General features: G+C 39.7%; 1 protein-coding gene and 1 non-coding gene across 3 annotated transcripts in view; one reads left to right on the top strand and one right to left on the bottom strand.

The window, feature by feature from the left end:
• Positions 1-3,812, bottom strand: part of LOC131022189 (uncharacterized) — a 37,393-nt gene extending 33,581 nt beyond the window's left edge. Inside the window, exons 1-9 of one of the 2 annotated variants that reach the window (XM_057951625.1) lie at positions 3,520-3,812; positions 3,362-3,420; positions 2,667-2,848; positions 2,290-2,560; positions 2,090-2,189; positions 1,168-1,301; positions 988-1,072; positions 294-429; positions 47-213 (exon numbers count right to left, since the gene is read on the bottom strand). In XM_057951625.1, the coding sequence (XP_057807608.1) occupies positions 47-213; positions 294-429; positions 988-1,072; positions 1,168-1,301; positions 2,090-2,189; positions 2,290-2,560; positions 2,667-2,801 (1,028 nt within the window). In that variant the 5' untranslated portion in view covers positions 2,802-2,848; positions 3,362-3,420; positions 3,520-3,812. Of the gene's footprint in view, positions 1-46; positions 214-293; positions 430-987; positions 1,073-1,167; positions 1,302-2,089; positions 2,190-2,289; positions 2,561-2,666; positions 3,105-3,361; positions 3,421-3,519 lie in introns of those variants that run through there. The other variant, XM_057951626.1, reaches the window with a different exon arrangement.
• Positions 3,813-4,211: 399 nt separating this feature from the next.
• On the top strand, positions 4,212-4,285 carry TRNAI-AAU (transfer RNA isoleucine (anticodon AAU)). The gene has a single exon. It is a non-coding gene; the product is annotated as a tRNA-Ile (tRNA).
• The last annotated feature ends 9,036 nt before the right edge of the window (positions 4,286-13,321 follow it).

Below are 13,321 nucleotides of genomic sequence, written 5' to 3'. Positions count from 1 at the left end.
CCTCAATGTATTTATAGAAACATATTTTAAGTTTGACTTAAATTACCTTATAATAATTGACCCAATTGGACGTTTGCACTTTTTGCAATGATCTCCGATAGTGCTTCCTTTGGCAATCCCTTTCAAGCATCTATCATTTCCACATGCTTCATAATACCACGACTCTTGCGGGTGAAAGTCCAATATTGTCCCTTTGCAGTTAAATGTTCCACACTATAGATTTTAAAAGCACAAATAAAAGAAATATGTGTTAGGAAATTACACACTAAAATAGCTCATAAAAAAAATATTACCTCTTCTGATTTTATCAAGTCGCATAACCTTCTTGCATGAGCAGCATCTAACCATTCATTCCTATTCAGTGCTTGTTGACCGATAGATATATCGGTAATGGTATCATTACAGCTAGAAGATCTACTAACACCACGCCTTAATGTAATGCAAAAAATTTCATTATATATTGGAACAACGTAAAATGCAAAATTTGTACAAAAGTATAGATGTATGAATCAAAATTCTCATTTAAGCAGACAATATTAAGCAAACACTAATAATAATTAATTATATATTAAAGTTGGGAATATAAACTGTTAACAGTTATTGAATTATCAAACACTATATCTAACTCGTGAAATAGCTAAAACATCTTAATAAACAGAAACCAATGGTAAGAACAGAAAAAAAAAAAAAAAAAAAAAAAAAAAAAAAAAAGGAAAAAGAGAAAAATCATTGACCTATTACATAATATTGACAAAACACTTCATGGTCATTTAAGTTGCAATTAATACTTTCTTACTTACTTTGGCAAATAGCTCATTCATCTTTATGCAGTTCATATGCTATATGAATTATTTTATTTACTATCATGTGCATAATGGATTTCTATTAGTGTTAGTGAACAGGAATCACCAAAAATTTTAGATGCGCCATGATAAAAATAGGACAAAATTGTAGACCATTCTTTTAGCTATGCATATAAATACAAACCTTAGTATAAAATCTTTCACTTCTTTTATATCTGGACAGATAAAAAATTTGCTCGCATTCTTCATCGAGGAAACCTTGATTTGGCCTACACAAAATTGAATTAGTAAATTCGACAATGGAGTTTGGATATAGGTAAGTTTTATATGTATGAATGTTTATGTTTAGTCATAATAATTAAACCTCTGAATGTGGATATCTTTGCAAATTGCAATGCCACCATTACAGGCTCTTTGTCTTCTGCTAATTTGTTCTCCATAAATGTTTTCAATTCCTCGGCAAGTGATCCCCATAAGACACAGGTTACTTGCGTGCCGCTGTTACGAAGACATCAGGAGAATTAAACATCAACCAGAGGAATCAGCGAAGTCCTCGCCAGAGGAATCAGCGAAGTCCTCGCCAGAGGAGTCAGCGAAGTCCTCGCCAGAGGAGTCAACAAAATCCTCGCCAGAGGAGTCAGCGAAGTCCTCGCCAGAGGAATCAGCGAAATCCTCGCCAGAGGAGTCAGCGAAATCCTCGCCAGAGGAATCAGCGAAGTCCTCGCCAGAGGAGTCAGCGAAATCCTTGCCAGAGGAGTCAGCGAAATCCTCAAAAAGCGGAGTCAGAGAAATCCCCAAAAGGCGGGACCAGAGAAATCCCAAGAAAGGCAAACACAAGGGGTTCGCCAAAGGAAGAGTCAGAGAAAATAGAAGAGAACAAAGGAGAAAGAGAAAAGGGCGGACAGAATAGAGCAGAGTAGAGAGAAGAGAACAGAGCAGAGATAGAGAGAGTGGACAGAGTAGAGAGAAGAGAGAGCGAGAGAGTAGAGCAGATAGAACATTCTTTTAGCAAGGCATGCTTACATCATTCACCATTATCTCTTTATCTTAATCCACATCAAATTAGGCTGAGTATGATCCCAAATTTTAGAAATAAAAAGCTAAAAAGTATACTCCAAATAAAGGATTGTTTTTCATGCATAGATATCAATATGAAATGCCCAAAAAATCTTATCTTTAAGCACAGATCCAATCCAATAAGGCTTTCAAAAATAACAGACTATATAAGTTTTAAAGACAGGTTTATAACAGAGATAGTAAATATAAATTAATAAAGACAATCATACTCTGCATCGGCTAATGTTATGTCACACTTGGATGCCTTGCCAGTTCTCATTTCGACCCAATCTATGTTAATAGTGTGGGTCATAACCTCCCCAAGAACATCTGCACCATGAATATATTTTTCAACGTCAAAATATAGATTACAATACACATAAATTGTAATATGACTTTCATGATATTAGGTTTAGCAAATTATACTAACCCAAAAAGAAAGTGGGATCGTGTGTAGGAATATCTGTAAAGGGAATAAAATTAAATCCATTTTCCAGAATTTCGAAGCCTTCATCCGGTTGCTCAATTTGGGTGGCAAGGCCGAAGCCAAGCATATACAAGTGGTCGACCTTGGCCATCTGAAAATTGGGTTTGTTGTCCATTACTTGGAAATTTTGGATCATATTTATATCTCCCTCTCTCAAAAGAGGCATAAACTTCCTTTTATTTCCAAAAGAGACAGATGCTTGAATTTGATTGCCCTACATGACAGATAAATTTTTCAAAAGGTAATCTAATGCTTGCATAGAGTAATTAGTTTATATAAAATCTAGATTATCTCAACTAAACTCAAATTTAAAGCATTACCCATTCATCGATTAAAATCATCTCCAAGCCTTCTCGGCCTGTTAAATCCTTTTGAACCCAAAACCGCAATATTCTAACGATGACCCTTTTATTCCAAGTTTTTTTTATCGATGGAGTTGATTTGAATGATTCCATTCCTTGTCGTCATTTCCTTCGTTGAGAACAAAACAGATAAATATCTGCTGAAATATAAAGTTTATTAAAAAAGAATAAAAAACAAAACATATTGATATCAAAGAGGAAAGAGCAGAGCAGAGCAGAGAGAGAAGATAGCGGATATAGTAGAGGAGAGCAGAGATAAGAGAGCAGAGCATAAAGAGGTTATAGCGGACAGAGTATAGAAGAGCATAGAGAAGAGACCAGAGCAGAGATAGAGGAGAGCGGACAGAGCAGAGAAGAGCAGAGATAAGAGAGCAGAGCAGAAAGAGTAGATAGCTGACAGAGTAGAGAAGAGCATAGGGAATATAACAGAGCAGAGACAGAATAGAGTGGACAGAGTAGAGAAGAGCAGAGGGAATATAACAGAGCACAGAAAGAGAGAACAAAGTTGCGGGAGCGACAACATCGAGCGATCACAGCTAAGATATTGGCTGGGCTTCGTAGGCACGGCAACTACAATCTTAGAACAAATCTCAGAACCTCAAAGTTCAAAGAATTACCTATTGTTGCTCCAAGGACGAAGAATGACTTGCAACTTTTCCTGCAACTTTTCCCTCTCTCTGCAATTTCTAAAGCCCACTTGTAGAGGAATAGGCTGTAAAAAAATTATATAAAAAATGAAGGTGTAGAGCTATATGGCAAGAATGAAGTCCGCTGATTTGCCTTTCCAAATCTATCACTTCCAATTACTTACCTTGAATCATGGATCTGTAGTGTGGGGTTCAGCCATGGATGAAGCACCTCCCAAATTTGGGCAATCGAAATTGAAAGAGAGAGAGAGAGAGACTGAATCTGCCTCGTTTGCAGCCATGGATAATCTGTAGTTGTGGGGAAGATGCGTTTGCAGCCATGGATGAAGCACATCCCTAATTTGTGAAAGATTGATTGAATAACAGAGAAACTTGAGAAAAGAAACGGTTGATTGCTTGATATTGTGAGAGAAATCTGAGAAAAGAAACGGCTGAATAATAGAGAAATCGACACCAATGCTGAATAGAATTTGTGAGGAAGAACCGCTAATTTGTAAGAGTCAAGGGTCGAACTCATACCTTGTGAGGAAAAGAACCGCATTTGGCTTTCAAAAATTGTGAGAAAAAAGGCTTTCAAATAGTACAAAATAAAGCCCTGTGAGTGTGCCATGTAGGAGAGAGAAAGAATATGGGGCCTTCAACATGTATTGCTTTATAGAATTGATAGATGTTATGTATTTTTTGTTATTATAGATATTAGCTTATCTCAATTTATTAAATATATATTTTTATAGTAAATTATCCAACATGGCCTTAAACCGATTGTTGATCTCATGGGCCATATTATACGTGAATCATTATCAGTTTCTAGAATAATTGAAGCTTAAATATATTTTTGTAGTAAATTAACCAACATGGCCTATTAGCTCAGTTGGTTAGAGCGTCGTGCTAATAACGCGAAGGTCGCAGGTTCGAAACCTGCATGGGCCATATTTTTTTAAAAAAAATTCGTATAATTAATATTTTCGTCAAATATCGTCATGCCTTAAATCGATTGTTGGTCGCAGGTTTGAAACCTGCATGGGCCATATTATTTTTATTTTTTTTCGCATAATTAATATTTTTCGTCAAATACCGTCATACCTTAAACCGATTGTTGGGCCACAATGTGTCTTTAAAAAAAATGCATTATTATTCCTATATTTTTCTTATAATTTACAAATGACATAAGTCAAAATAAGTAAATCTATTTTTCTGATAATTTAAAATAACATCTATATAATATGATAACGATTATCGGTTGTTAATAGTAATTTCATCTTTATGTTTTTTTCACATTTTGCTTTTAGAAATTTAATATTTTATAACTAGTATATGTATTATTAGAAGCTTCACAAAACCGCCAATTCCTTTATTTAACCAACTAGCGCACGCCCACTCGTGCGATGCACGATCAGTATTGAAATTGAACGATATTTTAAATAAATAAATATGCATATTAAATATATATAATTTAAATATAAATAAATATAAATAGTATACCAAAATTAATTATTAATAAATAAAAAGATATTGAATTTATTATATATTAATCAAGTAAAAAAAATATACTACTTAAAAACTAAAATACATCAAATATATGGACAAAACACATAACTTTAAAGAAAATTCAGTTAAAGAATTAATTTAGCCCAAAAAAGAAGCCCTACAATTATGTTAAGTTGAGCAAAAATTGTAAAATAAAACAATAAAGGAAAGCAAAATAAAGTCAAAGAAAAACAAAGAATCTCTAAATCAAAGCACGGCGCCGCTCTTCTTCTTCTTCTTCTTCTTCTTCTCCACTCATCACCTCCATTTTTTAGCACCGCTAGACAGCGCTGTCCCGACTACTCTGGCACCAGCCGCACGTCTTTCACTGCATGTCCCTCTCATTGGGTCGCATCTCTATCGCCTAACTCATCGTCGTACGGACCACCCTGCCTTATACAACTGCAGAAGTAGCATCGCTCAGGCACACAGTCCGGCCTTTGTGGCTCCCCTGGACTCCACCATGCGGCCTTAAAAACATCAGCAGACATGTAACTCATTTATGCCTTCGAACATCCTCATTTCCTTCTCATTCTCCTTTTTCTTCTCTTCTCCATCCATGATTTTTGAATACATAGAAACTATAATCTCATGGGTTCTTGAATTTTGAGTTTTAATTTGGCTGCAATTCCTTGTAAACACCTATTAAAAGGAGCAATCTTTGATACTTTGAGAGCATTAAACAATGGGACGCTTCAATTTTGCGTGATTTTTTTCGGAAAAGAAGTGCAGAAATAAGTGTGAAATGGTAAATGAATGCGATGTGGTATTTATAAATTGTAAATTGGACGTTTTTTTTTATGTAGTTTGTTAAAACTTGAAGTTGTGGGTTGCTACAGTTTATTTGGTAACTGGTGTAGTGGGTAGTTCATTTAAGAAACATGGTGTTTACAGATAAAAACTGAATTGTTGGTGAAATACGTTCTTTTAAATGTATTCAAAATTTTGGAGAAAAAATGTTTAGATTTTGCCAGGAAAAATTGACCGTTGCTTTATATATAATATAGATATAGATTATTAGTCGTTCGAAAATAAATGGTGCTTGGAACCGGATTTACCTAATGTTGTTAGAGATTGTTGGACTAATCTTAATGGCATTAGTGTCACTAATCGCCTTATGGCGGTGTCGGAGTCTATTTCTATATGGGCTCAACGTCTCCATTGTAACGAGCGGACTTCAAAGGCCCAATTGCAACATCATATATCCTCTTTGCAAGGAAGAAGGGACCCTGATTCTATTTTGAAGCTGAGAGGGGCTCGTACTGAACTCACCAATATGTTACTTAAAGAGGAATCACACTGGAAACAGCGAGCAAAGCAGCATTGGCTTAAGGATGACGATTATAACACGAAGTTTTTACATGTTATGGCCTCGGCTTGCGGCTCGCCGGAAGACTAATACTATTTCTAGACTTCAATGGAAAGATGGAAGCTGGACTTCGGGGGAAAATGAGGTGCGAACTGTTGCCATCAACTATTTTGAGACCCTCTTTGATGCTTTCTGTTGGGAACCTTGTGGAATATCCTAACCCTTGTTTTGATGATACCAAAATTCATAGGACTTATTTGTAATAGACTAGAATCGTTTTGAACTCAAGTGTTAGAGTTCGTTTCTAGTTTAGTTGCGGTGTCAAAGACTGAAGACTGGAGACTGAAGACTGAAGAACGAAGACTGAAGACTGCAGATACCAACTGAAGTATCAGTTGAAGAATCAGTTGAAGACTGATTATTTAATGCGCGCAATTGACTGATACTAAAGTAAAGTATCAGTTGAACATTCCTCCTAGGACTGATCTTCCAACGTTCAGAGGAATCCACGTACGCACAAGTACAGCCGCATTAAATGTAGAGATCTCAATATCTTATCTGTGCAGAGGTCATTCCTATCTGGTGGTTACTTTTCAGAGATGTCACGTCTCCTGTCCATCAAAGAGAGCCGTTTCCACACAGACAAGGAACCTCGAAGATTGAAGCCTCAGCCCAAATTCGAATTGCTCTCCAACGGAAGAAATCTTGAGGACGATTTACGCCAACGGATCTATTCAAGAGTTCTCCTACAAATAGCGCTCGAGGATCACTTCAACCTTCATCGATTCAATGACATAAGCTGAAGCTCTGCCGAAATTGCTACTCAGCCTAAAGCTTAAACCGCCCAAAGCTTGAATCGAAGAAGAGAATTCCAAAGCCAAAATCAGTCACTGCTGATTACATATATTCTCTTAGACCCTAGGCATATATCTGTTTACCCAGAAGCCAAAGGTCAAACTTGCTTCAAAGAACTTGTTCTTTGTAAGTATAGTTGGCACTCGTTTAAACCTCTCCCCCATAAGAGTGTTTGAGTGATTCGGAGTTCAGAAAGGTACTCTGAACTCTGAGTGAAAAGTCTGAGCACGAGGTGTGCTTAGCAGGGAAATCCTACGCGAGGTGTGTGGGTGCTGAAGAGGGGTTATCTTCAGTTTACGGTTGTGTGCACCAGGCAAGCACACGGGTACGGTTTGCAGTGCACCAGGCAAGCACTTGCGGAGTGGATTGTTGGTCTGATCAACCAGCCGTGGATGTAGGAAAGGGTTTTTCCGAACCACGTAAAAGTCTCTGTGTTATTTACAGCTTTCAGTTTTACATTCATACTTGTGCTATTTCAATTGATAAAACTAAACACTGACTAACAGCAAAGAGAAACCTTAATCCAACAACTTGCTCCACCGAGGCTATTGCAAAACTAAGTTTAATTTCCGCTGCGTATGATATCAATCTGACTGAACTATCCTCTGATAGTAAGGAAGAGCGATATCATCTCTTTCTTTGCAAACACGACTGAAGCCCTTATTTGAATCAGTTAAGTTCCATTAACTTAACTGATAACTCATTACTGAAGAGCTTTCAGTATCAGTCGTCAACTCTGTTGGTCAAAACTGATTTCAGTAAAACAGGAGTCTTTGTTTGCGTATAAAGTTTCGTTTTAATCTCTGACTGAGATCCCTCTGATTGAGGTCAGTAGATAGTCATAAAAATAGCCTATAGGTGTATTCCCCCCCCCCCCCATACACCTATTCGAGACCCCCGGACCTAACAATTGGTATCAGAGCAGGTTGTTCGCAAGAACTATCTGCATCCGACTAGGTTCTATTTGAACTAGATCCTTTTCCTTAAAGGTCTCGAAAAAGTTTTACTCTTTCTTTTTGTGCTTGCAATTTGCTCTATCTGCCGTTATCTGTTCTCTCTTTTTTGATGGAGACTAACCACAGCAGATTATCTTCTCTACCGATGTTTAGTATTGAAAAATACGACATATGGAAGTTTCGGCTTGAAAGCTTCCTCACCGCCCAACATTGCCGAATGTGGGAAGTCATCACCAGCGGACTGATCACCATCACCGAAACCATCAAGAGGGTTCCTGCTGATCTCCGACAGGATCCTTACGATGAGGTCCAGCCCAAGTCAAAGGCAGACTTCACCACAGAAGAAAGGAAGCAAGATGAGTTAGACAACCTCGCCAAAAGCATCATCTCCGGCACCGTTCCCGACAAGCATGTCATGAAGATCATCAAGTGCGGAACAGCAAAAGAGATTTGGGACATTCTGGAAAGAATGTGCGTAGGTTCTGAGGAAATCAAGGAGAATAAGCTATCCATAGCCTGCCAGAAGTTCGACTCATTCCTCATGCTCAATAATGAATCTGTTGAGGAAATGGAACAAAGATTCAATCTTATCTTGAATGAAGTTCAATCCATTTCCAAAGACAAATACACACAACGAGAAATCAACCTGAAGATTCTTCGAGCACTGCCACGTGGAGAATGGCAGATCTACTCAGTTGCTCATCAACATAAGCCATGATTCAGTCAGCTCCCGACAAACAAGCTTTTCTCCGATCTCATGGCAAATGAGTTCGACCTTCTGAGAAATCTTGGTAACAAGAAGGTTGGAGGATCAGACGAAGATGGTCCATCAACCTCAAGAGGAGTTTCACTGAAGGCCTCAACCAGAGAAGGCAAGAAGCAAATCAAGGAGCCAACGGAACTAAACCCAGAGGACTTCTTCAGTCAATATGCTTTGTTGACTGAAAGATTTAACAAGATGGAGTCCAAGTTCCGGAAGTACAGAAGGTTCCACAGGCAACACTACAAAGAAAAAGAAAGAGAAGGGAACTCCAGACATTCCACAGATCGTAGCGGAGAAAGGAAGTCAGCCGCTTACGACATCAAAGACTTGGAATGCTTTGGATGTAGAAAGAAAGGGCACTTTCGACATGAATGCCCTGATCTTACTCCAGCTGAGCGCAGGGAACTGAAAGCTAAGAAAGATCGTAGCTTTTCAAATAAGAAAGCGATGGTTGCTGACGATGCTGACTCTTCCAAAGACACATCAGAATCATCCGACCTCGACAGTTCCAGCTCAGATGATGAGAGCCGAGCCCTGATGGCCAATGAATCAGAAAGCGTGGCTGACAACAGCTACGACAATGGAATGAATGGCCCAGAGGTAAACTCTCACTCAAAAACTCCTTATACTGATAACTTCTTGATGCTTTCAGGAGACCACTCAGAATCTGGAGATAGCTCATCCGATGAAACTGACGAGTTTGATCAGCTCATGACTGATCAATGTCAGCTGAGGAAAATGTTCGAAGATCTCCTCAAGCAGAATCAGAAAATGGACAAGGAGATCAATGATGAACGAGCTAAGAATCAGACAATCATCTACTTTCCGGATGAAACGTGTCTTGATCAGCTAATCATGGAGAACAGTAGACTGGAAGAAGAGCTCAGAATCTCCAACTCAGAATGTGAAAGAGCATCTCATGAAATCAAGAGGCTCAATCACAAACTGGAAGAATCAGTCAAGAACTGCATGATGCAGTCTCCCATGATGAGCAACTTTCAATCGAAAGGGCTGGTCAACAGCATCGGAGGAAAGGTTACAGCTACCAAAGGAAAGGATATCATGATCATCTCAAAGGATGATCCTTCTGAAATCACAACCTCAGAAGAATCAAGGGATCATGATATGGATGAAGTTCGCAAGCGCAGACTGATGGCTAGATCAAATGTTCCACCTCCACGAAGCTACAGACGAGCTAAGGAGGCCCCCAACCAGATCATTCTATTGAAAAGGCTGGAAAGCAGATTTCAGTCAAAGATCCGGGAAGGAACATCATGAGTCAAGAAGAAAAGCCACATCAGTCAGAAACTGACATCCACAGTTCAGTTTCAGAAGGAACAACATCCGTGGAGACCAAGTAATGCTGAGTCCAGACGAAGCAAGAGCCATCCTCGACAACAAGCTACTGGACATCAGCCAAGTCTCCAAAAGTCTGCAAAGACTCGAGTATATCAGGGAAGATACTTCGCCGAGCAAAGAAGACCTCAACCACTCATCAGACAGAACTGCTACAAGAGTGAGGCCTTCAAAAGGATTTCTCAACAGAAGAATGCTCATGTGCTACCTGAAGCGTCAACGATATCAATCAGACATTCAACAAAGCGCAAGAGATCAGCCAGACCAATTCTGAAGCAGATATGGGTTCCAAAGGGAACTCGAGCTAACATCGAAGGACCCAAAGCTTGATTGGGTACCTGAAGCAACTCTTCCTTGCAGGTCAATGTCAGGAAACATAAAAAGAAAGAAGAGGCCAAAGCTTCAATCAGAACGTGGTATCTGGACAGTGGCTGTTCGAAGCACATGACGGGCTACAAAGAATATCTATCTCAGTATGTTGAGAAAGCTGGATCCAAAGTTGCATTCGGAGACAACTCAATTGGAGAAACAAAAGGCTACGGTGTGCTCAACATGGGTAACGCCAGTATCAGTAATATTAGCTTTGTTTCTGGTCTTAAACATAATCTGTTGTCTGTGAGTCAATTTTGTGACAGTGGTTTCACAGTGAAGATCAAGAAGGATGAATTCACTGTTAGAAACAATCAAAAGAAGGTGGTTCTGAAAGGATTCAGACAAGGAAGTCTCTACGTCGTTTCTTGGGAAAACAGCCCACCAGAAACGTGCCTCGTCAGCAAGAGCAACTCGGAGCTCAATTGGCTATGGCACAAGAGACTCAACCATCTCAACTTCAAGACGATCAACAAACTTGCTAAGCATCAGCTGGTAGAAGGTCTTCCTTCTATTGTATTCCAGAAGAAGCAAGAATGTGAAGCATGCCTCATAGGAAAGCAAACGCGGATATCATTCAAGTCAAAGTCAGGACACTCCTCTGAAAGGATTCTGCATCTACTTCACATGGATCTGTTTGGCCCGATCACTCCAAGAAGCTACAACGGTAGGAAGTACACCTTAGTAGTCGTTGATGATTACTCACGATATACTTGGGTTGTATTTCTCTTCAAGAAGAAAGAGACACTGGAGGAACTGCCAAAGCTGCTGAGAAGACTAAGCGTTGAAAAGGAAGTCAACATCATCAGCATCAGATCAGATCGTGGGACTGAGTTCCTCAATACTGTCATTCGTAAGTATTGTGATGAACAAGGAATCAGTCATCAAACTTCTGCAGCAAGAACTCCACAACAGAACGGAGTTGCAGAAAGAAGAAATCGGTTTCTAAAGGAAGCAGCAAGGACTATGCTAGCCGAGTCAAAACTCCCCTTGAAGTTTTGGGCCGAAGCAGTCAACAACGCATGCTATACGCAGAATCGCTCCTTCCTCACTCAGAGACATGGAAGAACTCCATACGAGTTATGGAAGAACAGAAAGCCATCGATTGCCTACTTTCATGCTTTCGGTTCTAAGTGTTTCATACACAACAATGATAGGAAGAGGTTAAACACTTTCGATAGCAAGGCTGATCCAGGAGTTTTCCTTGGATACTCTGGAACAGAACGTTCAAGCAAAGCCTATCGAGTGTTTAATACTCAAACTCTCTGTATTGAAGAAACACCTCATGTGATCTTTGATGAGTCTACAGATGATTTCAGGGAACAAGATGCTGAAAAGTATGTTCAGATCGCTGAAGGTTCCAAAGCTGAAATCCACAACATCGAGCCCTCTACTGTCTTGGTGTGGGGACCTGGCAAAGATGAAGATACTGAAATGCTTCAGTATCAGAAGATCAACCAAAGGTCTGAAGTTCAGACTGAAGCCAATGCAGATGGCATCAGTCAAGGGGGAACTCCAGTTGCTGAAGATCGAGTTGAACGCGCAGAAGCCGCTCCAGCTCAACTCTCCCCTGCTCCAGAAGGTACTCAACACCCCAGAGCAATTCTGACCGAAGAAGCCCCACCTTCCTCAGATGAAATCAAGAAGTATCGAAGATGGTTTGAACTCCACTCGAAGGAGAACATCATTGGAGAACCATCAGATGGCGTCAAGACTCGGAGATCAATGTGCAACCTCGTCTTCGACATCAATCAGAACTGCATCAATGAAGATAAGAATTTCAGCTGTTTCTTATCAACTACAGAGCCCAAGGATATTGAAGAAGCTCTGAAGTCTACTGAGTGGGTCATCGTAATGCTAGAGGAACTCAATGAATTCAACCGGAAGTCAGTTTGGGAGCTTGTGGATCGACCAGACGATGCAAAGGTGATTGGCTTGAAATGGATTTTCAAGAACAAGGAAGACGAAGAAGGAAACGTTGTGAGAAACAAAGCAAGGCTAGTGGCTAAAGGATACAGTCAAGAAGAAGGAATCGACTATGACGAGACGTTCGCCCCAGTTGCCAGATTGGAAGCAGTCAGACTCTTCTTAGCCTTCGCAACTCACAAAGGTTTCAAGGTACACCAAATGGATGTCAAGTGCGCATTTCTCAATGGAGTGCTCACAGATAAAGTCTATGTAGAACAACCTCCAGGGTTTGAGGTTGCTGGACCAGAAAAGGTGTACAAGCTGAAGAAAGCGCTCTATGGGTTGAAGCAAGCACCAAGAGCGTAGTATGATACTCTCTCGGAGTATCTGGTTGAACAAGGCTTCAAAAAGGGATCTGTGGACAGAACTCTGTTCACTCTCAAAGAAGGAGATGATCTCTTGCTTGTTCAAATTTATGTCGATGACATAATTTTCGGATCCAAATCTGAACGCATGTGCAAGAAGTTTGCTGACATCATGACCAACAAGTTTTCAAATGTCCATGATGGGAGAAATGAATTTCTTTCTCGGATTGCAAGTCAAGCAGACCAATGAAGGAATACTGATCAGCCAGTCCAAGTATGCCAAGGAGCTGATAGCTAAGTTCGGTATTCAGCACATGAAGTCAGTCAAGATCCCGATGAACACAAACTGGAAAGTTGATCCAGGTTTAGAAGGAAAATCTGTTTCTTCGAAGAAGTACAGAGAAATCATTGGATCTTTGTTGTATTTGACTGCGAGCAGACCAGATATCGCATTTGCAGTCAGGGTATGTGCAAGATATCAATCAGATCCTAAGGAAGCTCATTTGGATGCAGCTAAGCGGATTCTGAGATATCTCAAAGGCACGCCCAATCTAGGAT

The sequence above is a fragment of the Salvia miltiorrhiza genome, chromosome 4, assembly GCF_028751815.1.
Source record: "Salvia miltiorrhiza cultivar Shanhuang (shh) chromosome 4, IMPLAD_Smil_shh, whole genome shotgun sequence".
Lineage (NCBI taxonomy): Eukaryota > Viridiplantae > Streptophyta > Magnoliopsida > Lamiales > Lamiaceae > Salvia > Salvia miltiorrhiza.
Note: the sequence above shows the minus strand (reverse complement) of the source record. Positions and strands in the feature narration are given on the sequence as shown.